The following is a 26,615-nucleotide window of genomic DNA, read 5'->3' as shown; positions in this document are numbered from 1 at the left end:
AAAACAATGAGAGAAACCCTTAAGCAAAAAGTTAGTAACAGTGACATATTACCACCTACCAAATGCCTGCAGGGAGGCTACGAAGAATTGTTCGAACGAGCTTTGAAAAATGAGACCATAAGAGATTCTTTTTTAAAACACGATAGAAATATCGGATTGCGAAAGGGCGTACTTCTGTCTGTAGTTGAGATGAATACCTCGTATGGTGTTACAATAGCTGTGGTCAAAAGTGAAGCTTTAGATAAAACCGTTGGTGTCCTTGTAGAGCAGGAAATGGTTCCGAAACTTACATCAGGTACTCAAATTGAAGCATTTTTTAATGATAAAATCTTGCCATATAAATTGCAGTACAATGATGACTACTTGGATATTTATTTGGAACCTTATAAATTATTGCTAGTGTAACTAGGTTTCTAAGCTAATAAGAAATTTTATTGTCTGTTTTTCTCGTTTTTCCATTGCTTTTAAGTTAAGTTTAAGAAGAAAAATAAATTTGTTTATGTTTGAATTTTATGTTGAATTTTATTTTAAGCTGATTTAAAGTCATGCACGCTAATCATGAACGAAATTTTAAAGTAATTTTTTGTTGAAGTCGACATTTGGCTTTTTCGTACATTATGAAATAAGATTTTTTTTTCACGGGACGATAGCAACCAAAACTAGCCTTATTTTAACTGTCTACTATTTTCGGCTACATACAAAAGGTGGCGAGCCTAATATACATAAGTCAATGATCAAGTATATTAACTATTCAATACATTTTCATTTCACTCATTAATATTTATTGTTATCAGTAAAAAAATAACAATGAACAACACACATACATACATACATAAATTTATCTTTCAGTTTTGCACTCAATTGAGTGAAACACTCAACTGAAGGTTTATTTACTTTATAAAATGTTGAATTGATAAACAAAAAACTATAGGAAGATGTCATATAAATATTTTAGTAATAGTTTGTTAAACAAATATGTATAACGTTATTAAATTATATTTCCTCCTTTTTTGTGTTTTCTAATATTTTAAAAGCTATTAATTGTTCGCATTATTAACAATCTTATCAATTGTCGAAAGTAAGTTTTTGCCACAAAAGTGTTTTTGTTCAGTAAAAGTGATGAAAGAATTATAAAATAAAAAAGAAAACTGTTACTATCTGGAAAGTTAATGAAATAAGTTGTAATTGCCAGGGCAACCAAAAATAGGAACATAAAAAATGCACTTAAAAACTAAAAGATGATGTTAAAATTTAAAAAATGTCCAAATAAAAATAATTTGATTTTGTTGGAAATTCAAAGTTTTATTAAAAAACAAGTAAAGCTACGTTTCCGCATACACCGTAATCGGCACCGAAAACGAAATTCCATACATTTGCACAGAAAAAAAGTTCGTTTCAGCAATCGGCAACGAAAATTGGGAATGAAACGGCACCGATCAGTAACGAAAAACCTGTCATTTGGTGCCGGAACGAAAACAACTTCAAGTAGGTTGTTTTCGGTGCTGTAGCAACGAAATTATTTTAATTATTTTTTTATTTAAGATTTAAAGAAAATCAAAATGAATAAAAAAATAAATTGTGTTTATTGGAAGAGGAAAAAATAATAGATTTAGTCAAAAATAATGAAATTCTATTTAATGTGCGACATCCAAAATTAAAAAATAATTTCGTTTCTGTTTTATGCCGCAACGCACACAACTGAAACGAAAACAATTCAGAAACGAGACGGTGACGAACACCAACGTTTTTCAGTTTCAGTTTTCGTTATCGGCGCCGATTACGGTGTATGCGGAAACCCAGCTTAAAGCTTCGTTTCCGCATACACCGTAATCGGCACCGAAAACGAAATTCCATACATTTGCACCGAAAAAAAGTTCGTTTCAGAAATCGGCAACGAAAATTGGGAACGAAACGGCACCGATCAGTAACGAAAAACCTGTCATTTGGAGCCGGAACGAAAACAACTTCAAGTAGGTTGTTTTCGTTGCTGTAGGAACGAAAATATTTTTTTATTTCAAATTTAAAGAAAATCAAAATGAATAAAAAAAAAATGTCTTTATTGGAAGAGGAAAAAATAATAGATTTTGTCAAAAATAATGAAATTCTATTTAATGTGCGACATCCAAAATTAAAAAATAATTTCGTTTCTGTTTTATGCCGCAACGCACACAACTGAAACGAAAACAATTCAGAAACGAGACGGTGACGAAACCCAGCTTAAGAGAGCTATATTCGGCTGTGCCGAATCTTATATACCATTCACCAAATTATACTTCAAAATAAAAATTTTAAATAGTTTTAGGTAAACAAAATTTATTTTTTTTCCAAAGTAGTTTTTTTAATTTTAAAAAAAAAAGAAATTTCGAATTTAAAAAAAGAGGTCTGCAAAAACAGACTGACAAATTGAAGAGGTGACTACTACTGCTTTAGAAAACTAATTTTGCTTGTTATTAGCATGATTTTTAATAATGATGAAAACAAAAATGTGATTTAACAAAAACACTAGTGCCATTTAATGAGTTTTAAAAAGCTAAGTTTCAACCTTAATGGTTCAACATGAAATTAATTCTATAAAGAATGAATTCTTAAACGAATGAATTCAATACGTTTGCATTACTAAAGAATTAAGGCAAATAATAAGTGCTAATTAGATAATTTAATGGATTTGTTAAGAGAATATATTTAATTTGACTTTGAAAAGAATTAATTCTTTCGAACCTTTGCTTCAGAATTTAATTAATTATGTATGTATGTACATATGTTTTCGGTAATTTTTTAAAAAATTGTTTAGATATTAATTGAATATTTTAAAAAGTGACCATTGTATTGTCAACTACTTTATAGTATGTGACGTGATGCTATTGAATTACAATTTAGGCATCAGTTATATCAGCAAAAACAAAAAAAAGAACAAAAAAACCTGGATGACTTAATACATTTTGTTTCAATAAAGCGTGAACATAAAAAAGGTCCTTCCTTAAATCCTACAACTTGCATCAACTGTTGTTGGAACATGTCCACTAGAAGTTTATTATTTTTGGGTCACAAAATATTGCCTTGTATACGGGAAGATGTTTGTGTTTTTCTTGCCAAAAACACATGTGTTTCGAATGCGCATGTTTAAATAATACAACACTGACAGCTATGTCTATTTGCTACACTTTTTTGACATTCCAAATGTCATATTTATGAATGAAAAACATTACAATACAAGGAAAATTTGTTATTTACATGTTCGAAAACCACCCCCTTACGTTATACGGCTCCCCGAAACGACGACACCAAAGGAATACACTGGAAAATTACGCTCACGCAATTTTCGGGCTCAACGCAGCAATTCCAGTTGAAAACAAAATGTTAAGGGCCACAAAAAGAATACCAATTTTTCAATAGCAGACACAAATTTTTTCCACCAACATCGACGACCAAATCGATACGTAAGAAAAAGAAAATTTTTGTGAATTTTTTTCACACAAAGTGAAAAATTTATTTAAATAAAAATTTAAATACCAAAAAATAAAAGAAAGTGAAAGAAAGCATTTAACACTGTGGCAAATTTTAAGAAAAACCAATGGCTAAAAAGGAATCGATGTCCAAGAAAAGTGTTAGTTAACATTTCAAACAAATTTATGTCTATATCTAAACCAAATACTATAATATTTCAAACAAAATCGCATAAAGAACAAATATTCCACAAAACGTTAAAAAGCTAAAAGAATATTTTTAAAAATTTTAGAAAGTGTTGTAAAATAAAATTAAAAATCATTAAAGAATTTGTTGTAACTATTCACAGGAACTTTATTCAAAAAAAATATTCTAATAATTTGAAATTCGTCTTAAATTCTTTTTTAACGATACCTTAAATATCTTTCAAAAAACCTATAAAAAAAAGTATCCTTTTTTCTCATACATATATACTTACATACATATACATAGTACAACTATTACATAAGTGTATATAATACAAAATCACATACATACATACATACATACAAACACACTCACACTTAATCCTTAATTTGCTATTTTGGCTTTGAGTGCTTTTGTCTTGTTATTTATTTATTAATTTATTTATATATTCCTTAAAACTTATTCTAATTATAATTATTATAATTTCATTTGTTGTATTGCTAATCTCTACTGAATTTTGAATTTTGTGATTTACATTTTTTAGATGGGAAACAATTTGATTTTACTTGAATTAAATTGAAAATCAATCGATACGAAAGAAAAGAAAAACACACAAACAAAAAGAAAAAGTAAATTAATAATAGACCGAAAAAGAACACAAATAATTTGGAAAACAATCATAATTCTCACAAACACATTCACACACACACCCCCTAAAAGTGTGCTAGACAAAACACAAAAAAACAAAAATTAAAGCATAGAGTAGAGGCTAAAACAAAAACTAAATTTATAAACAAGAAAAATGCAGCCCCCACCGCGTAAGGTAAGCAATTATGTTACTACTACGAACCAAACAAAATACAAGAGTTATTAGATCAGGGAAAAAGTAATTTCATACATCGAACATAAAATCGATAAAGCAAAGCAATCTTATACATTTACATTTTGTTGAATTGTGAAGTGGAACAAAACTAATATAAATAAAATCGATAAATTGTTTTTAAAGAGCTTTTACTACGATATTTTTTTTTAAACTTCAATATTATTTTCATCTCTTAATAAATGCAGGGTAATTTAAAATTATAAACCCAGGAAAAACTGCATTAGTTCTACAACTAGTTTTAGAATGCGACAATAGTTTGGCGTTACGACTAATGCAGCCAGTACCCTATAATTGGAACGGTTCTGGAACCAGTTCTTTAATCAATGATTTTTACTTGAATTGTCACCTCGGACCTAGTTTTAGAAGTACATATTAAATAACTAACACTAGAACTAGTTCTTTCAAAACTGTTACACCTGGAACTAGTTCCGAGAAGCAGCTAAAGCCATTTGTTATTTCTTTCATTATACATATTATAGAAAAAGCTGGCAAGACTTATATTTACCAGAAAAATTATTTGGGGGATTCAAACGGTCTGCTATTAGGTCGTATTGTCATAATGTCGTAAAATATTTTTTTAGTTTAAACAAATTCTTGTTTTGCTGCAAACAAAAAAAGTGTTATTTTATGACAACCTAATAAACATAGTTCAAAAAGTTTTATTAGTTTATAACTTTTTTGTTTGAAACCCAACAAAAATTTGTGTAAACTAAAAAAATATTTTATGACATTATGACAATACGACCAAATAGGAGACCGTTTGAATCCCCCAATTATTTAATAATTCTTAAATTCATTTATTTTGTTCATTACATTAGATTTCAAAAATGTCTAAATGTTAAAAACTATTTGAGGTATCTTTTTTGGTTTATTTTTTAACATAACTAATTCATGGAATGAATCTATTACAAATCCGCTACAAATGCATTAGATATTACATTTTTATTATACATTATTGTTTTCAAAACAAAATGAAAAGTTAGTTCGTAATCTTTAGAACCAATGTGTAACTAGTTATAAATAACTAGTTCCTATAACATATTTTAGAATTAATTGAGGATAATAATACTGTTCCACAGAGTGGGTGCCAGTAACAGTTGCGATATCGCTAGTTCTATGGATGTTATCATAATGGCATCAACCACTTCTGCGATCCCAAAGGCAATTCATGAAGTATTTCTGACAGAATTGTGCTACTTAGGATATAATGAAAATAAAATATCAAACAGCTCCCAAAAGTAAATTTGTGTATAAATTGTGGGTAACAAACCCATTTCATGTGACTACTTCTGATTATGCTACTTATAATACATGCGGATTATCTGAAGTTTTCGGAAAACCCAAACGGATAAACAGACTTTGCTAAATAAATTCCGCTACCTATAAGTATTCTGAATATAAACACTTCATAAGTTCGCAGGAAATTACAAACGTAATGGCAATCCGGTTGCAATTCTAATAATTTACAGTTTCTAAGATGATGCACAGTGAAGCCGTGGAGGCTATCGCAGAAAAAGTGGCAATAAATCTAAATTTAAAATATCTTTTAAGCTATAGGAGACCACTTAGAGACATAAACAGGGGGGTTACTGCGTAACTCAATCCGAAAACGAAAATGTTCGAAAATATGTGCTAAATACATTGTAAATCGAAAAGATTTCCTTTCGAATCGAATTAGGGAGTAACCCCCCAGGTTCTTCTTCAGACTTCATTTTGCAATAGGACCGGTAGTTTTGATAGAAATTTAGGCCTGGGAATAGGAGGAGGTAAATTGACACCTTTTAGGCTGTCTGTGGGGTCATGACCGGGACAAATTTTCCGGTTTTAGGAAATTCATTTGACACAGAATAAATACGATTTAAAAAACCGAACCACAACTAAAATTTTCTAAGCACAACAGAAAAATTCTATCGTTTAGACCATTGGTAGGCAAATAGAGGCATTTAATTTGTGTGCTCTTTTGGGTAAAAAATAAATATCCACAACAACATCAAGAAACTGAATGAATTGTGTGTATTTTTACGCTCTATTACGCTCTTTTGTTCACATTCGGGTTGTTTGACGAAAATCATCGTAACCTGAACAATATGAACGCCTACCATGGGTTTAGACCATTGGTAGGCGTTCATATTGTTGAGATTACGAACATTTTCGTGAATTTACACGTACACAACCCGAAAGTAAACAAAACACACATCAAGAGCGTAAAAATACAAATAACTCATTTAGTTGCAAACATTAGAGCGTAAAAATACAAATATTTCATTCTGTTGCTTGATGTTGTTGCGGATTTTTTATTTTTAACCCATACATGTACACAAACTACAATTTCTCTTTTTGCGCTTCCCTGGTTTAGACTGAATATTTTGATTAGTAATAAATTCGAATTCGAATGTGTGACAAAAACAAAACAAAAAAATATTTCAGACAGGAAATAGTAGGTCGAAATTGTAAGTTCTTAAAGAATTGACATTACTACTTTTTAGGATATTCATATCTACAGAAAATAATGACAATAATATTAGTTTAAATTTATTTATACGAGGTTGGCTTAAGTCTGTGACTTTCTAAATTTCGCGGATTTTAACTGAAAGGCCAACACAGCTCCTGTCAAAAAGCATCTGTCAGTTGACTCCTGTCAAAATTTTAACAAGCTACATCATTTAGTTTGAGTTTAAAAGCCATTGATAGCAGACTACAGCGTGATTTAAGGATAAAATGGATACAAGTGACTTTTATGTGTCCATTAAACTTTACTTTTTGCGAAAAAGAACCAGCACTCAAACCAAGGCTAAGCTTGAACCATTAATTTCAATGGTAAAAATTGGTTCACTGAATTTCGTTGTAGCCGTACAAGCACGGAAGATGCCGAACGTTCTGGACGCCCAGTTGAAGTCTCTACACCCAAAACAATTGAACAAATTCATGATATAGTGTTGGCCGATCGGAGATTGAAGCCGTTGGCATCTCACATGGCTCAGTGGTTTCAAATTTGAATGATCAGTTGGGTATGAGAAAACTTTCCGCAAGATGGGTGGGTGCCGCGTTTGTGACCTCTTAAATCGTTTAATAAAAGTGTTTATTTTATTGAATTTTTCTATCGACTATTTTAAAAAATAACTGGTTTTTTACTTAATTTATGTTAAACAGAAATTCTTTAAATGAACACTATTTCATTTCTAATTTGAACATTAACTTTTTTCAAGCAACAAACTTATGTTAAACTTCAAAAATTTTTCAGTTCTTTAACTCTCTCTTTCTCTCTTGCTGTCTCTGAAACACTAAAACCACTTCACATGCTAAACGAAATTACTTTTTCCCTTATCGAATACCTACAGTTAAATGTTCATAATTAAACAAAATAAATAAAATAAATGAAAAAACAAACATACTTATTTTTAGCTTTTATATTCTCATCATACAAAATAATATTTATTCACATGTACATCATCATCATGTCACATATCTTTTATACATTCATACAAGTACTTGTTATTTCCGTTTCCTATTTTCTTAAAATAGACATGTTTTTTTGTTGTTGATTGTTGTTATTTTAATCCTGTTTGTTTTTGTTGTTTACTGTTTTGCTGCCGTTTGCGCCATCTTATTCCATCTCATTAGGGGAACTATGTGAAGTTCTTGAAGAATTTACACACGGAACAAGTGGCAAAGTTGCAGCTGAAGAATCAACATGAGTGCGATTTGCTGGAGGACATACGCCAATTCACCATTAAGAGGTCTGCCATTGAGAAATCTTATAGCGAGGCGTTGCTCAAGACATCTTCACAGTATTTAAACAAGAAAATTCCCAATATACCAGACATTAAAATGGAGGGAATGGAAGAGAGATGGTAAGTTTTAATATTTGAAAGAAAATAATATGTTATTTTAAACTTGAAAGGAATCTAATGAAAATAATCAAAGTTACTCCCATATTATGTATGGTGGATGGCTTAAAAGTGCGGGATTTGCTGGCATATCTTTTGAGCGCGGTTTTTGTTTTTAATAACTTATATGTCATTTTGAAGGGTACATATCTGTCATTTATTCTCACTTAGTTATTGAACATTATAGTGTAAAAAACAAAGTTTTTTTGCTTCGAAAATGTCGAATTTTGTGCCAACGAAGCGTCATATGCAGGTAGTTTTTGCTTTACTTCTTTAATTTGTAAAAAGTGCTGCTGAAACACACCGATTGCTCACCAAGACGCCCAGGCGTCCATAAAGATGGTTGTCAACCTCAACGCAATCTTGCAAAATCATTGACAGCTACTCAATCAGAAATTTCAAAAAGCAGAGAATTGAAGCTGAAAGATGATTTTGTATGTCTGAAATGCTGCTGAAGCATAAGAAGTGAAGCCCGGCCAACCAGCCGAAACGACACCAAAGCCAAATATACATGGCGGTAAGTTAATGCTCTGTATTTGGTGGGATCAAAAGGGTCCTATCTATTATGAGCTGCTGAAATTTGGCCAGACCATCACAGGGAACCTGTACCGAAAACAACTGATTCGTTTCAAGCGAGCATTGTCAGAAAAACGCCCAGAATATGCGACCAGATATGAAACCGTAATATTCCATCATGACAGCGCTCGGCCACAATACCTGTTAAAAAGTATTTTGAATGAAGTGGTTGGGAAGTTCAGCCTCACCTACCGTATAGTCCAGTCGATTTTTCTATTAATTTTAAAATGTTAACGAATATTCAATGTGCTTATCATCGAATAAAAAATAGAGGGTGTAAACATTTATTCCTTTAAGGGGTGGATACTAGAAACACAAAGAAATAACAATTTTTCAATAAGTAATGACCAAACCATTTTTTCGAAATATTTTATCTAATAAAAAAAAAAAACTACAAATTTAATATTTACAGGAACATGTGGAGTGTTTGGCGTACGGTATTGGAAGAAAATGAAAAATTAGCTCGTGCTCGTTTGGCGGCCATTGAGGTGTTCCAACAACAAATTGCCGACGAAGCGAAAGTTTTGCGCGATTATAAGCTGGCCATTTCGAAGAGGTCGCTCTCGCAAATTGTAAATGTTCAGAAAGAGCTGCACTTGAGTGTTGGTGATTTGGATAAAACGAAAAAACAATATTTCGATGAAGAACATTGCGCTCATGATGTGCGCGATAAGGCACGCGACATTGAAGAGAAATTGAAAAAGAAAAAGGGTTCGTTCTTTCAATCGATTACCTCGCTTCAAAAGAACAGTGCTCGTGTGACATCACGTAAGGAGCTGTTGGAAGAGAAATCGACTGGTGCTCGTAATGATTACATTTTGAGTTTGGCTGCGGCCAATGCTCATCAGAATCGCTATTTCACTGTTGATCTGCAGACAACAATGACTACCATGGAGAATTATGTGTTTGAACGTGTTGCCGAATATCTGACCTTAATGGGCCGCACCGAGCTGTTGACCTGTTCGGCTACACAGAATTCCTTTGGGAAAATACGCGATCAAGCTCAACAGTTGACGCGGGAATACAATTTGCAATGTTGTTATTTATTCTATCCCGTTCTAAAGCAACACATTCAATACGAGTTTGAGCCTTGCGACAATGATCCCGTTCGCAAGGTTACCACAGAACATGAATCAGCTGTGGAGACTCTAACGAAGGAGGCTAAGAATTTAGCTGGCCGGGTAGTTAAAGAAAATGTATCTATTAGGGAACATGCCAAGAAACTAGCGGTTTGTGTTGCTCTGCGCGATTCGGGTCAACGCAGTGATCCTAATGATCCCAATGGTCCTGATCTTGATACAAAGATTGAGGAGTTCCGTGATTTGATTAGAAGATCGGAAACCGAAAAAGCTAAAGCAGAGGCTTGTTTGCAATGCTTGCGTGAGGGTGGCATTAATGTTGACGAATGGGTGCAAGAGGCGGAAATTATAGGAGCACAAGAATTGACCCGTTCGGCCAGTTCGATTTCAATGCGTACCGATGCTTCAGGTCAAGGGGTGAGTTTAAGGAGTCACTTTATCAAATACACAATATTATAGAATTTTTACTTTTTAATTTAAACAGGAAAATCCTAGTTCAGATTCATTCTATGATAGTGACAAAGAGGAAGCTGCTGGCGGTGCTCCAGCGGCCAGTAAACCCAAAGAAGAACCAACACTTTCAAGAGATAAAACATTTAGCGATAGTGACGAAGGTAAGATTCGAAAGTTTTTAGCAGTTGACCTTAAAATCAAGTTCTATTAGCCCTTGGATAACTTACGCCTCTATATCTGGTACAGTTTTATTAGCTGTTTTTTTTAGCGTACCAAAAAAGTCCCTTTCCCCTTGTAAAAATAAAATGTTAAAACTTTCGTTATAGATACCGATGAACGTATACCAGAGCCAGTAGCTCAGATGCAAATGATGTCTTCGAATACTGGTTGGGAAGATCCAACAGAAGTTAATTGGGATAACGATCAAGAAGAGGAAGAAGAAAAGGAAGAACCTATTGTTCCTGAACCCAAAGAGGCCATATTTAAATGCACTGCTTTATATAGTTACACTGTAAGTATTCATTATTGCTTATCAACAATTTTAAATAAGTTAACCACTTTTCACTAACAAACAGGCACAAAATCCTGACGAGTTGACCATTGTGGAAAACGAACAATTGGAGGTAATTGGCGAGGGAGATGGAGACGGTTGGTTACGTGCTCGCAATTATCGCGGTGAAGAGGGTTATGTGCCACACAACTATTTGGATATCGAACAGGAAACACCTGTGAATGGTAGCTCTGCCAATCAATTGCGTTCTCAAATTTCCTTCTCATCTGTTGATTATACCGTTGACAATGAAGATCAAACTGTGGACTCTATGCAATCACCCGATCAAGTTTCGGTCATTATGGCTCCTCAGAAAAAGAAATCCGAAATTCTGTATTGCATTGCTTTGTACGACTACGATGCTACCGCCGAGGATGAACTCACCTTTGAGGAGGGTCAAATTATTAAGATTGTGACTAAAACAGCTCATGGTGTCGACGACGGTTGGTGGGAAGGCGAATTGGATGGTAAATTTGGTAATTTCCCATCATTGGTGGTGGAGGAGTGCGATGAACATGGCGAACCATTAACAGAAGGTGGCGAAGAATCCCCACCACCAACAGCTCCACCAAGTTTTGCCCTACCACCTGCCCCAGCATTGCCACCAGAGTACGCTCATGAGCTAACCGAAGATATGTTTGGATCACAAGATACGGCGGGTGAGTAAAGATTTGACAAACTAAAAATTAACATAGTTTTGAAATTGAAGAACAGTAAAAAATGGTACAACATAGAGCTCTATTTTTTTTTTAAACGTCGGTAGAACATATTTTTAAAATTGTTTTTGTTAGAATGTGATTTTCCCCATTTTCAGTACCAAACATTTCTGATCAACAAAGAATATTTCGGAATTTCGACAGATGGTCGGTAATAGCTAAATCGGGTTTAAAAGGACCCAGAATATTTGAATGTATTTGTGATTTTACGACCAATTTTTCGATGTGTTACAAATAGAATGACCAAATTAATATATTCCACATCTTTTTGGTGTTGGGTACCAAAATTTCAATTAAATTGGAAACAAGTTTTAGATTTCAGTTAATTACACCTGAATTTATTGTTTTGTTATTTGAAAGACATTTAGATCCTTATTTGAGGGTATACAAATACTACAATATTCAGTAAAACTTAAGTTTCGTTATATAAATGGGACGAAACGTTAAATTTCTATAAATGTAATGAATTTTTGAACTTCAGTCTTCTGAATTCGATAATATTTGGTATACATGGGTTCCATGGCCATAAAAAATACAAAGTTTTCCAGAATTTGAAAATCACTCTGGTTTAGTTTTTATATATGCATGAAAAATAACTAAAGTATAACTGTTTAGAACTCTTTAGAACTGTTAAGGCCCAACTATAATATGCATACACTAGCTTAAGTCAGCTTAAGCAAATGTGCGAATACATATAAAACGTATGTGACAATCTATAATGTACTTAAGAGAGTTTCGTCAAGTTTCGTCGAATTTTATTTGCTTAAGCAAAGTGCGAAGCTGGTCGCACATTCCGTACGGAATCAGCTGTTTATTTATTTTATACAAAGAAAATAAAGAAATAAATGAAAAGGATGAAGAAAATTTATATATTTTGATAAAATAATAAGAAATACGTATTTTTTTAATTGCAAGTTGCACATAAATGTTCAAATGGGGCTAAATAGTTTTGAATGCACGTAAGTACATTATAGCCACCTAAAAGTTTCTTTGAATTTCCTTAAGCATTTGACAGACTTTTCGTTCGGTTTTGACATTACCTTAAGCTAGCTTATGCATATTATAGTTGGGCCTTTAGAACTGTCTTGCCGCAAGTTTGATTTTATAGAAGAGAGAGGCAAGAAGAAAGAAAGTACTTGCTTGTACTGACAAGTCTCTTCAATTCTCTTTTGTTTTCTCACAGTCTTGCTGTGTGTAAACAGACGAGCAAGTTTAAAAGATAATCGAAGAGACTTGCTTTATCAGAAAATGATTCTTTGATGAAGAATATCTCGAAATTCATGTCTTGGATTTAAAACTGCGGCATTTACAATATTTTCAAAGCGGTTTTTGTTTTTAATATCTTATATGTCATTTTGAAGGGTTCATATCTGTCATTTGTTCTCACTTAGTTATTGAACATTATAGTGAAAACAACAACGTTTTTTTTTTGCTTCGAAAATGTGGAATTTTGTGCCAACAAAGCGTCATATGCGGGAAGTTTTGCTTTACTTCTTTAATTTGAAAAAAAGTACCACTGAGACACCTATTGCTCAGCAAAGATGGTTTGTGCGGTTTAGAAGTGGTTATTTTGACACGGAAGACAAAGATCGTCCAGGACAGCCAAAAATGTTTGAAGACCAAGAATTGGAGGCATAACTCCATGAAGATTGCTGTAAAACTCAACAAGAGCTTGCGAAATCATTGGGAGCTATTCAAGTAGGCCATTTCAAAACGCAGGATTTATCAATAAGCTGAGAAATTGGTTATCATACGGTTTGAAGCCGAAAGGCCCTGAAATACGATTTTGCATGTCCTTTTGTTATCCATTACGATAACCCGAAGCTTAATATATCGTACGTGAAGCCCGGCCAACCAGCCGAATCGACACCAAAACCAACTATCCATGACGCTAAGGTAATTCTCTGTATTTGGTGGGAACAAAAGTGTTCTATATCTTATGAGCTGCTAAAATCTGACCAGACCATCACAAGGAACATGTACCGAATGCATCTAATTCGTTTGAAGCGAACATTGGCCGAAAACGCCCAGAATATGCGGTCAGACATGAAACCGTAATATTCCACCATGACAACGCTCGGCCACATGTTGCAATACATGTTAAAAACTATTTAGAAATAAGTAGTTGGGAAGTTTTGCATCACCTGCTTTATAGTCTAGATCGTGCCCCGTCCGACTACTATTTGTTACGATCTATGCAGAACGCTCTCTCTGGGATACGCTTCACTTTGGAACAGAATATCAGATATTGACTTGATTCAGATATTGACTTGGAATCCATATGTTGCCAGATGGGAAAAGGTCATTGATAACAATGGTCAATACTTTGAAGAAGTTTATATTGTACAAATGTTTTAAAATAAAAGTTAAAAATTTAGCATTTTTAACTCTACAGCCAATATAAGTTTATAAAAATCGGACAACTTTAAAGATTTTGAATTTTTTTGATTATTTTTCAAAATATTAGCAGCAATTTGTTACTAAATTTTCATTATATTGAGATCTCCTCATGGTCCCACTCTGAATTATGTATTTTTTGTTAACCATACATTTAACCATTTATTTAAAACTGAGGAAATTCTTTAGAAAATTAAAGATACATTTTTTTAAAATATCCTTTGTTCAAGAACATTTTTGTTGTTCAATATCCTGTATTGAAAAGAAGAGGATTTTTAGGAAAATTGTAAAAATTGGATAAATTCAGCAATTTCAATATAAAATTTTAACATTGAACCTCGATAAAAGAAAAACAAAAGGGAATTTAAAATTGTGTATGACCCTAAAAAAACCTGTGTACCAAGTCTTTCAAACAGGAATGTCCTTCATTCTAAATTATGAAACTCAAAAGAATTTACTAAAACCATTTATATTCATATTGATTTGTTGCTATAAATAGGCCAAAGTTTCAAAACTCAAAATATTTCAAATCGATTTTAAGATGACCTAGGTTATTCAACAACATTACTAATACTTCTTTTATTTCCTTATGTTTCTAACAGATGACGACAGTGGCTATATACCAAATGGTGCTGTACCCAGCATGCCTCCGCCAGGTAATTTTAATATAATTAAACCAACATTATTTCAGTTCATCATTATTACGTTTACGATTATGTGTATATTCATGTCTCTCACTATTCCTTTAGAATCTCTACCATTTAATTACTACTTTTTTTTTGTTTTATTTGATTTTCTATAAAAATCCATATTGATACATATTTTTCTTGAGTTTTTTCTTTATTGAAACTATTTTGAAACATTACTATTGTGTTACAAAATTATAAATAACTTTTGTAATCCTGCTTCTTCATCGTTAGAGGTAAAATATTAAAAAAAAAACAATAATAAATAAACAAAAATAGAAAAAATCTTCTATGTCACTTCACACTCTACTCAACGCGATGTGGAACCATGCAAAAAAAAATTAAACGATTCCAAAATTGAACGACGAAATCTTTATAAACTTTCTGTTTCCTATAATTTCTCAAACTACGAATATTGTTTTTTTTCTCTTTATATTTGTGTGTGTGCGTGTATTTTCTTTCCACTGTTTTTTTTTGTATTTTATTGCAGCTTTTAAAATTTATATAAAAAGAAAAATAATGAAAATTGACAGCTGTGTGCTTTTTTTTAACCCAGTTTTTAGTTTTTTGTATTTTTTTTTCTAAATTTAAATTTCTCAGTGTACATTATTGTTAAGAACCAACCAAATGCTTTCTTCCTGTCTCCGTGTATTTTTTTACAAAATCATTTTTCTTTCAATTCAATTTAAGCACTGAAAAAAATTACTGCCAAAAAGGGTAAAGTTTTTTTTGTTAAGTAGTTTTGTTTTTCTAAAGTTTATTTTTTTCTTTCGTATAAATTCTATTATTGATTTTGTTTAACAAATTTATTTGTTTTTAGAGGGTTTTATTTCTTTATAAATATTAAGCACTTTTTATATGTTAAAACCAACATTGAACTTGTATTTGTTCTAAATATATTCCGAAGTCCTATAAAATGTCTCTAAAATTTAAGTTTATATAATTGATTTAAAGAGGTACATACATAAATTTTAATAAAATTTGTTTTTAAACACCAAGATTTTAAAATAATTTGCTTAGTATTGAAATCAAAAATTGTTTACTTTTATTTAAATTTGTATATTTTGTAAACATATTTATCAATTTTACTTTAATTTAATTAGATCAGAATTTGTTATTTCACCATATTTACTTTTAAGAACAAAGACGTAGTTAAAATTCTGTTGTTACTTACTGGTGGCATTCTACACCATTTCCAATTGTATTTCTGAAGTTTCTAATTGTATTTCAGAAAATTCTAATTGAATTTCAGAATTTTCTAAGTGTATTTCAGAAACTTCATTTTGTTTTTCATAAATTTCCAATTTTATTTCACAATTTTCAAAATGTATTTCAGAAATTTCTGAAAAACAATTGAAAAATTCCTTATATGTATGAAAATTTCAAAAATAATCTTAGAACTCTTTTTCTTTTAAAAAGATATGGTAAATCTTAATAAATTTATAGAAAAAAATGCCTGCCAAACTAAAATACATTTTCAGTTTTATTATCAAACCATTTCTTGATACATATTGCATTTAAACATTTGAGCTTTGTTCCAATACTAGACAGATCTCAATATAATTTGTTGATTTCCTGCAAAGTCTGTAAATCTGACTAGTACTGCAACAGATCTATTATCAGTTTTAGTAAACAAATATGTTTTTTATTTAAATCAAACTTAATTTAATTTTGATCACAGAATTCGATATACTACATAAATATTCGATATATCTATTTCAGAGTTTTGTTTTAATTAAACAATTACATTATACATATTTCGTTTCTTTGGTTTTATAACATTTTAAAACACAATGATTCAAAACTTTTTACCGATTCAACTAATTTTGTTTGGACTCATCAGTAGTAAAAATAGTAAAATAATCTCTGGTTTCAAGGCTCCTTGTTTATACCCTATCGCGTGTTAATTGTTTTTAAACGTTGGACAAACATTTGTTTCATATGGGCATTTCCTGGGGTCACGAACGTACGTTCGTACGTTTTTGCTGTGCCGAATCTTATATACCCTTCACCAAATTATACTTAAAAATTTTAAATATTTTTAGGTAAAAAATAATTATTTTTTTTCCAGTTGTTTTTTTATTTTTTGGAAAAAAAAAATTTTTGATTGTTAATTTAAATTTTTAATTTTTTTTTTTTGAGAAAAAAAAAATTCGGGTTAAAATTTTTTTTTCCGATTTTGACCCATTGTAGGTCCAACTTACTATGGTCTTATATACGTCGTTGCAAATGTCTTTGAAATATCTATCATTAGATATTGTCTATATTGTCTTGGTTTTTTCCTCATATCTCAGCCATTTGTGGACCGATTTTGCTGATTTTAAATAGCAAACTTCTCGAAAGCATGTCTGACAGAATTATTGAAGATTTGGATCCCGAAGATATCTGGGGTCTTCAGAAAATTGATTTCAACAGACAGACAGACGGACATGGCTTAATCGACTCCGCTATCTATAAGGATCCAGAATATATATACTTTATAGGGTGGGAAATGAAAAATGTAGAAATTACAAACGTAATGACAAACTTATATATACCCTTCTCACGAAGGTGAAGGGTATAAAAACTTTTCCTAGCATTTTTTTTTGCGATTCGATAGCATTTTGGTAACTCTATGTTTAGTGCTAAAGATGGATTGCATCGACTTTAAGTTTTCATAATGATAGTTATAAACATGTGGCAACGAACGCAAAATAGAAGTCAACTTTAGTTGACAGTAGTGAAATGTAAAAATCTGCGAAATGGAACGGAACAAATGGAACGATTAATTTATTTTAAAAGTGTATTAATGTAGGTCTCTATCCGGTATGCACACAATAAAATATCTCTATTGGTTTTTGTTTAATTGGCTTAAGTACCGGTATCGAACATACGGGTCGCGAACGTACAATTTTTCCATATTTTTTTTTATTATTATTATCACCATGCATTTTCCCATAAATATCTTAAAATTTCCTTAACAAGTGATTTCCGAAATGGGCCTTATATGGGAGCTATGGCCAATTATTGACCGATAACCATGAAATTAGGTCGTAGTTTATGTCTATGTGAAAGTTATTTAAGTTGAATATTATGTGTATACCAATATTTTTATGAGAATTATGTTAAAGTGATTTACGGAAGCGGGTCTTATATGGGAGCTATGACTAATTATGGACTGATCATAATAAAATTTGGTGACATGAATTATAAAACTTATTTGGAACAATATTTGTGTACATAAATAATACATTTATGACCCATAAAGTCCAATTTTAGGAAGACATTTGTATGGGGGCGATTTCAGTCAGTTTCAATAGGCTTCGTCCTTGGGCCGAAAAAATTAGTTGTACGAAATTATATCGAAATATCTTCAATAAAACACGATGATTATTAACATTTTATTTTTCGATCCTGGTTGACTAATCGGAGGAAATGCCCATATCTAATCAACAGAGAATATTTGAATGCGTTTATTTTTTTTATATATGGAGTTTGACATTCGCATAAGTGGCGAATTAGTTTTTATATATGGAGTTTGACGTAGAAATTTGCCATAGAAATCAGCAATTTAGTTGAGGTCACCGTGTATAAACTCGCCTTGAGCGGATTAGCTTTTATGTTTTTTAAAAAACACCTTAAAATGTTACTGTCCCAAAACGGTGTCGTAAAATGCGATCGTGTAAAGCCAATAAAGCCCTTTAGACCAAGGCGAATTCATATAAGTTGGTGGCAGTTCTACAAAAAACAACAAATGTTCTTAGCAAATGTCAGAAAACAGTTGATTGGTTTATATCAAAAATTAACTAAAAATTCTATTAAATATTAAAATATTGTGGATATCTGAATAGTGGTGATTCGAGTTGTTTATGTAAAAAATAAATATTTCGTTAATAAGCATAGAATAGGGCGATATTGAAATATAAAAACAATCTTTGAGTCGCCTTGAAAATATGCTTAAATATTGATAAATTCCCAAATGTCAAAATATAATGAAAGGTGAATTTAAAAATATTTTTTAATTTCTTGAATTTGTTTACATTTTCTTATTTTTGGTATTTACCAGTGTTATCCAACTTAACCCTCTAATCCGCAAACTTTAAAAAGTTGTCGAATATTTTTTTTAGGGCAATTATGACCCAATAAAGCTGGGTTTCCGCATACACCGTAATCGGACGGAGTTTTAAAGTGACATATTTTTGAATCTAATTGAGATATTGACTTGAAATTTTTTTGTAAGACCAAAAATTAACTTATCTAAACAAAAAAATATAGCTCGGAAAAAATATGGATCAAATTGTACCTAATATTTGCAATCCTATTAAAATTTTGATATAAATTTTAGTTTTAGAAACTCAATCTTTATATATTAACGAAACTCAATGAAATTTTCAGCCTTTTTTAAGTTTCTCATTCTAAATAACAAGGTGTAAAAAAACTTGTCAAAAGGTCAAAGGGAATCCCGCAATTCCTAAAAATTGGAGCGAAAATCCCAAAAATGGTATTTTTTACAATTTTGTCTATAGGGTCCACATTTCTTTCGGGGCTAGGAAAATACTTTAGGTATAAATAGGGAACATCAGGGTTTAAAACTGCTTTCCGTTTTCTGATCCCAGCTTTGGGATTTTAGAACATGTGGCCCAAAGTTGAAATTTTGATAAAAAATAGGTCAATTTCCAAAGGGCGTAGGGCCGACATGTTCGAAAAATAGGACATGTTTTTTATACCAAAATATTCTCCGTAAAGAAACTTTATAGAAAAACATAAAATTGTTATATGTTCTTAAAGAAAGTTGTTTTTTAATAAAAAAAGAGTTATGTCACCTTTTTGTCCAAAAAACAGCAAAAAATATATTATTTTTTTGAATTTTTAAATTGAAAATCTGTTATTTTTGGATTCGTAATTGATATTGCTCTGAAATCTTTCGAGTCCATTCGGTCCAAATGTGCGCCCTATATTTTAAAAAAAGCGGACCAAGGTATGGCAAAATTTTAAAATTTCAATTTTGAAATGCCTATAACTAGGAAATTATAAGAGATAAATAGCACACGCAAGCATTCGGATGGGAAACAAAAAAATGCCACGTGTTTAAGAATTTTACATGTCGAAGGTACCCTACTTTGAGCCTCCCATTTTAATAACTTACGAATACTCCTTGGCTACACCCAACTCAAATTTTATCCCGATCGGACCAGCCGTTTAGAAATGCCAGATTTATTTCCAAAAAATTTCGATTCTGCCCCACTGTGCAGCACCGAAAACAACCTACATACATACATACATTTGCAACGAAAACAACTTCAAGTAGTTGTTTTCGTTGCAAATGTATAATTCGGTGCCGATTACGGTGTATGCGGAAACGTAGCTTAAACTGAGAACAGGCATCAGAAACTAATTTAAAAATTAAGTTTAGGAACCAGGTGCAAAAAGGTGAAGAGTGCCTCAGGACACTGTTGCCGGTTTAGGTGTAAAAAACAATAAGATGCAAACTTTAATTACACTGTCCAACAGCATTTTTGGAACAGACTAGCGACTCTATAATTCTGAAAGGGCATGTTAAGTAGATCATTTTTGTAGAATAAATTTATAGTCCAGCTGGTCTGATTTTTATTTTACAGTGGGTCAACGTTTTAATTTTTTGATCGAAGGTAGCATTATACTAACTGAAAAAAATGTTGTAAGTTAATATCTGAGATAATTCTTATTGTCAGAGTTATATTGTGGAATTTTATGGGGATCATAAAACTAAAGCTGACAAAAACTAAAAGTCAGAATGCTTTTCGACCTTCCAGAGAAATGTTAACAAATCTGTACTAAAGTAACCGTTAAATTTAAAAAATATATATAATATAATTACTTTTTGAGATAATTGGTGTTTTGTAATGCATACCTTGAGGCGGGTTAGAGGGTTAAATATAAATTTTTACAGTTTGGGTTTAAACAGCTGATGATCAACTGGGATAACGAGTACAACTTATTGAATACACTTTGGTATTTCTCTTCTTATTTTAAAGTTTTTACACACAATTTTATAATTTATCGTCCGAAGGTATATTAGGAGTACTCAAGGCGAATTCATATAAGGTGTCCTCATCCCTACAACAAGTACAACAATACAAAAACAACTTACATTTTGTTTTTGCTTTTTATCCAATCTGTCAAAAATCACAAGTAAGGCGAATTCAATATTGAAGTGGAATTTAGCAAAAAATAAGTTAATATATATTTTTTTTGCTTCATTTCATTTGGAGGATGTTAAAATATTCGATGATGAGTTCAAACGCGTGGAGAGACAGAAGAAATTGAATATATAAAAACAGAAAATATGGCGCGCACCAACACAAACATAAATTTTGACAGTTCGGATAAAACAGCTGATGATCAGCTGGGCTAATGAGGACACCTTATATGAATTCGCCTTGGAAGTACTCGTCCCTACAACAAATAATTAGACATTTGAAAAGCATTAACGGTAGCGGTAGGATAGGGATAATGGTAGTCTATGTTGTGTCAGACGGTTATAGTTAGATGCCCTAAGGATTTAAATTGAATATTGTAGATATTTTAAAAATGAAACATAACGACAGCAATACTTTCCTCAATATGAAGAAGGTTATAAATATATAATAGAAACTAGAAGTAAGTAGTTTGGTATGTGCAAATACATTAAATATCAGCAATTTATTTAGATGTGAAATTGTTTGTTTGAATTCGTCTTAAACAAAACTAAATAATTACGCTATTATCAATATTTGTCTGTCAATAAATGTCTGTCTCAAGTGCATAAATATATTTTTTTTAATTACGCTGTTGATTTGTTTTTAATTCTTTTCATAGCGAAATTATCAACTAATACAAATGTTTAGTTTTTTTTCATTTTCGTTTTTACATACACGTATTTTTTATTGAAACTTTTAAGAAATTATATTCGTATAAGAAATATTTATGATTTTTTTTATAAGAGTTTTTCCCACAAATGGAATGCCACTGAACGTGTTGTTCTAATTATAATTTGTCTAATTTTTTTTCTCCAATTCTATGAAGCACGTTACCAAGGCATGTTTATTCCACAATGTAAAGAATTAGTTTTTTTCTTTGAATTATTTAATTTTTTGTTTCTAAGTAATATTAGTGAATCGTACTTATTGTATCCCAACACTTAAATCAATATTATTAAATATTTATTTATTTATTTAATGATTAAAAGAAAAATATTGTAGCAAAACTGTAATTTAATTAATGCTTTTCTTTCCAATTTTATTTATTGCTTACAAAACAGTTCTTATACAAGAACCAGGAGATGAGGTAATTAATTTAAATGAAAATTAAAATATATATATTTAAAAACAGAAGATATATGTAGATCACAACTGATTTATAAAGAAAAAACTGACTAACATCAAAATATAGCAGAAATATTTTTAACGAACAAAATGGACTCAAACAAAAATGAAGAAACATTTTTTTAAATACATCATACAATTCCCATAATAAGCTGTGTATATTTGATCTACCACCGGGATAACATGATCACGGATTGTAGACTTCTAATCACAAAGTATACAGAGGCGTCACGAGACAGAAAATAATATCGTTTTCTATTTGTCTCTGTTTTTATAAACTGCCGTTTTTATCGTTTTGTTTTGTATATTTCTTTGTTTTTATTACATTACTTTGTCAACCATATTCGCGTTGTGTATAGCGGTTTGCTTTAATATATCACTGACATTGTAGTACAAAATATTTGCTATCCCTTTTTAAGAGAACTGCCCATCATCTGATTTTGAATTTTTAAAACGTCAAATTTTACATCTCTGTATACTTTGTGCTTCTAACTTCTTATATATGTAGAAAAGATAAGCTAAGGTTTATGTCAATTTCAATTCTTCTGTCTGTTATTCATTCTTATGTTGGTTTAGATTACAATTGCGGGTCAAATTGTATGCCCTCAAAACTATTAGGATTCTTAAATGATCCTATAATAACAAAATCCACCCCTCTACTCCGAACGACTTTGTGAATTCTGTGGTGCCCAAGGGAATCATACTTCTGACAAATTTCAGTAGTTGCATCAGTGATACATCTTTTGTACATTCATGATCATGAACAGGTTCATTCTAAGATATCTAAGTATCCTCTCTTATGGAATGCGACATTTACATAGAAAGTATTGTACCGATTCATCATCATCTCCTTTCTGAAAACTTCTGCAATAATTTGTACATGAGTAGCCTGCATGATTCCGACATTTGTCCAATCTTAAAGTATGTATAAGTAGACTGATCGAATTTATACCAAGAGTCAAAAGACTTAGCAGTTTCTATATATTCGAAAGGCCAATTCATTGATCATTTCACATACATATATTGCAACCATAGCGATGTGAATTTCACGTCCAAGGACGGGCAGTTTAATTGCCCCGCCCTCATGTACTGTAACACCAAATTAACCAGAGATTGAATGCAATCGATAAGATTTTTCGACATTATTACGTTGGAGTTGAGATTCTAGATTGATTCAATACTGTCCCTGTAAATAGCAATGATCGATGTCTTGAGATATAATTCCGCTTGGAAAACCACAGAGGAATGGGTCAGCCTGTGAAAGAGCCGTTGACTATGTTAATCAGAGAAATTTCTCGAACCAGTGCCAGTTTTTGAAACATCATTATAGGTAGCGTTATCCCGGAAGATAGAGTTTGAGGCTTTGGATATTAATCTCTGAAAATACAAAAAACCCTCTACTCTCTTAGACTTAACAGACTTATTTTGAGCAGTTTCCAAAATATTAATTTGGTATCAACACCTCTCATCTGACTTGTTTTTGAAGATAAAATAATTAATCTCATTTACCAGATATCAACATGTCACCTTTAATATTTATTATTAACAAAATCATTTATTAATATCTTAAATATTAAAATTTTTAATTAAATCTGTTTCAGGACGATATGGACGAAGATGGTAGTAGTATGCCACCTCCATCACAGCCACCACCGGCTTTACACACAACAACTAATGCCGCCAAGGTATCCAAGGATGTTGGAAATAATTTTAATTTAGGTATGGCACAAATTATTGTTACCGCTGCAACCCCAATGGTTGAAGACGGATCCGATAAATCTTTCCCTCCAATAGGAGAGAGAGGTGGTGGTAATGATGATGACTCAGGGGAAACTGGTAGCCAGGGAAATGCTAAAGCAACAAGTGCTTCTGCCAAGGAGGAAAGTGTAGCCAAGACGGTGGCAACGGAAGCCAAACAAACGGACCAGGCCAAAATTATTGAAGGTAGGCAACAAGTTATGGACGCACCAAGTGTAACTATAACCCTAACCTCGCCCACACCCAATCCAGAGGATTTACCATCTTCCGACCAAGATTCATCCGAAGTGCAACCTTTAGACGAGGCCGAAGATCCATTCAATGAAAAGGCAACTGCCGATGCCGCAGAGGCCAGTGCTGCGTTTGAGGCTAATTTTGAGGCAAACTTTGATGCGAACTTTGACGATGCTTTCGCCAGCAGAGGAGGTGGAGGTCCACAGAGCATGGATGAATCGAAGCATGAAGATGTTGATGTTGGTGCACCCAAGCAGGTGGTAGGCGGTAGAGCTAGTATACCCGAGGAATTGGATTCGAATCAATTGGAGAGATTACAAAACCTAAAAGAATCGAATGCTTAATTTAAATTATAAAACAAATATTAACTATAAATTACATATATAGAAACTTACAAACTATTAACCATATTTATATACATAATTACACAACAGACCCACTCACTCACACACACACACACCTTAAGATGAATACAAACCCCATTCTCCAAAAGCAATCAGGCACAATACAGAAAAACGAAAATAGTTTTAAAACAGGATACAAATAACAACGATCTCCTATTTCAATACTCAAATAATAACTACTCACACACCACAAATTGTGTCTTAATAAGTAAGAGTAAGCTATATTCGGCTATGCCGAATCGTATATATCCTTCATCATTAACTTTAAATAGAAAATGAAAAGAAGTTACTAATAAATAAATACAGCCAAACAACGCTCATCATAACTAATGTTTAATAAACATTGTTTTTATTTGAAATATTACATCAAAATTCGTTCCGATCAATTCGAAAACGTACCCCAAATTTTATATGTTAACGATTGATGATTTGTAAAAGTAAAGCTGAGAGGAAGTTCGAAACAATTTTGAGATTTGTGGGACATAAGCTAAATTGTTCTGAATTTTCATACAAAAGACTAATAAAACGTACGATATTGTTCTGACAGCAGAAATTGTTCGAAAATAAAAACAAAATCGCTTGATGAAGGGTATATAAACAAAATTCAACTGCATAAACAAATTAAAGTATAAACTATACAGTATTAAATATTTCAAAAAGTTAAATCTTTCTTTTAAATTATCTGGGGACCAGATCATGTGGTGGATAAATTGTTTTAGTTTAAATCTATTCTAACTCTTAACTATTGACTATTCCTGTCGCTTAAATGATTTATTAACTGCCTTTCAATTATTATTTATAATTACATATGTATGTATAGTTTTTTATTAAAAGTTTAGAGCTATTTATTTTGCAGATTTTTGGAAATTTCTTAGTAATATGGACATTACAAGTGGTTCATGGAAATTAGTTATGTTTCATAATCACAATTTACAAATTGGGTTTCATTGGAAAGGTATTTTTTAAGGTTATTAAATTTTAATTTTCTGGGATTTTGTTGGTACCTTTGAGAATTTTGAATATTTTACAGGTGGCAATCGTAGACAATTTCAATTCTATATCTTCCAATGCCCAACCATCGATCATATTTGATATCGCAACAAAAGGGATATGAATGTCCCTAAGTGCCACAGTCCACCCATTTTGTTGCATTCATCTCCTATTCATTGCCTCACATGTCTTCACATCGTGGAATCAATATTAATTTAACTCTACCCTTTGTTGTCTGAGCTGATCCAGAGAATGAATTAATTGTGTAAATATTTTGGTTTTTGTGATTCATAAAAATATATTACGATTCTTTCTCAAACACAATATACAAATTGGATTTCATTGGATAGTCATTTTTAAGGTTATTCAATTTTAGTTTTTGGTACTTTTGGAAGTACAACGCTTTCCAATGGTAATAAATTGACAACATTACATAGAGCCAGAGAATTATAAATATTCTGTAGGTGGTAATCGTAGATCACCTGAGTTTTATCTCTTCCAACGCCCATTCATTGATCATATTTGCAGTCATACAATTACATACAACCCTTTTGCCCTTATATCTTGGCATCCTTAATAACTCGGCACTGTATTGTCTGAGAGAATGAATCTAGAGAGTGAATGCAATTGAGATATAATTCTTGGATTCTTCTCGCTGGAAATTCTATCTGGAAAACTGTAAAGATATTAATCTAACCTGAGAGAAATCAGGAGGGCAAGTTCATCAGTTCAAATTTTCGTGCCAATGCCTGTGTAAGTAACTATTCGAACCTGCAGCACATACCCCGAATGCTAATCGTACATTGCGCAGTGGTGCAGAATTCAAATATTTTGGAAATAAATCTGTCATCTCTAGCTAAAGGAAGAAGACTAGTTTTGAGAATCCAATCAGACAAAAGAAGTTTTTAGTCATCGATGAGCGCAACTTATAGACTAATGTTTTATCGCAGCGATGAGGCCGTATATGGAGTGAGACCAATCCACAATAGACCCTGCAGAATTCATTCAAAAATGAAGTCGGAGCTTGAGTTATGATCAATGGTGATCGTT

The 26,615-nt window shown here is 31.7% G+C and overlaps 1 protein-coding gene across 3 annotated transcripts; it reads left to right on the top strand.

Moving 5' to 3' along the window:
• Positions 1 to 980: 980 nt before the first annotated feature.
• nwk (nervous wreck) lies at positions 981 to 26,089 on the top strand. 3 transcript variants are annotated; one of them, XM_065506576.1, is made up of 10 exons: positions 981 to 1,078; positions 4,175 to 4,453; positions 8,135 to 8,364; positions 9,389 to 10,472; positions 10,540 to 10,669; positions 10,835 to 11,019; positions 11,084 to 11,717; positions 14,774 to 14,827; positions 22,116 to 22,141; positions 23,781 to 26,089. In XM_065506576.1, the coding sequence occupies exons 2-10, from the start codon at positions 4,433 to 4,435 to the stop codon at positions 24,513 to 24,515; spliced, it is 3,099 nt and encodes a 1,032-aa protein (XP_065362648.1). In that variant the 5' UTR covers positions 981 to 1,078; positions 4,175 to 4,432; the 3' UTR covers positions 24,516 to 26,089. The 3 variants fall into 3 exon arrangements, with proteins under 3 accessions (XP_065362648.1, XP_065362649.1, XP_065362647.1); XM_065506577.1 differs by lacking the exons at positions 981 to 1,078; positions 4,175 to 4,453 and adding an exon at positions 3,206 to 3,604 and having other exon boundaries at positions 23,781 to 24,123; positions 24,190 to 26,089; XM_065506575.1 differs by lacking the exons at positions 981 to 1,078; positions 4,175 to 4,453 and adding an exon at positions 3,206 to 3,604.
• The last annotated feature ends 526 nt before the right edge of the window (positions 26,090 to 26,615 follow it).

The sequence above is a fragment of the Calliphora vicina genome, chromosome 3 (genome assembly GCF_958450345.1).
Source record: "Calliphora vicina chromosome 3, idCalVici1.1, whole genome shotgun sequence".
Lineage (NCBI taxonomy): Eukaryota > Metazoa > Arthropoda > Insecta > Diptera > Calliphoridae > Calliphora > Calliphora vicina.
This window is presented reverse-complemented; position numbering and strand designations above follow the sequence as displayed.

Coding starts and splice junctions, on each gene's coding strand:
- nwk (XM_065506575.1), top strand. CDS start 3,572: ATGGCTAAAAAGGAATCGATGTCCAAGAAAAGT. Junction 8,365..9,388: donor GAGGGAATGGAAGAGAGATG/GTAAGTTTTAAT, acceptor TAATATTTACAG/GAACATGTGGAGTGTTTGGC. Junction 10,670..10,834: donor ATTTAGCGATAGTGACGAAG/GTAAGATTCGAA, acceptor CTTTCGTTATAG/ATACCGATGAACGTATACCA.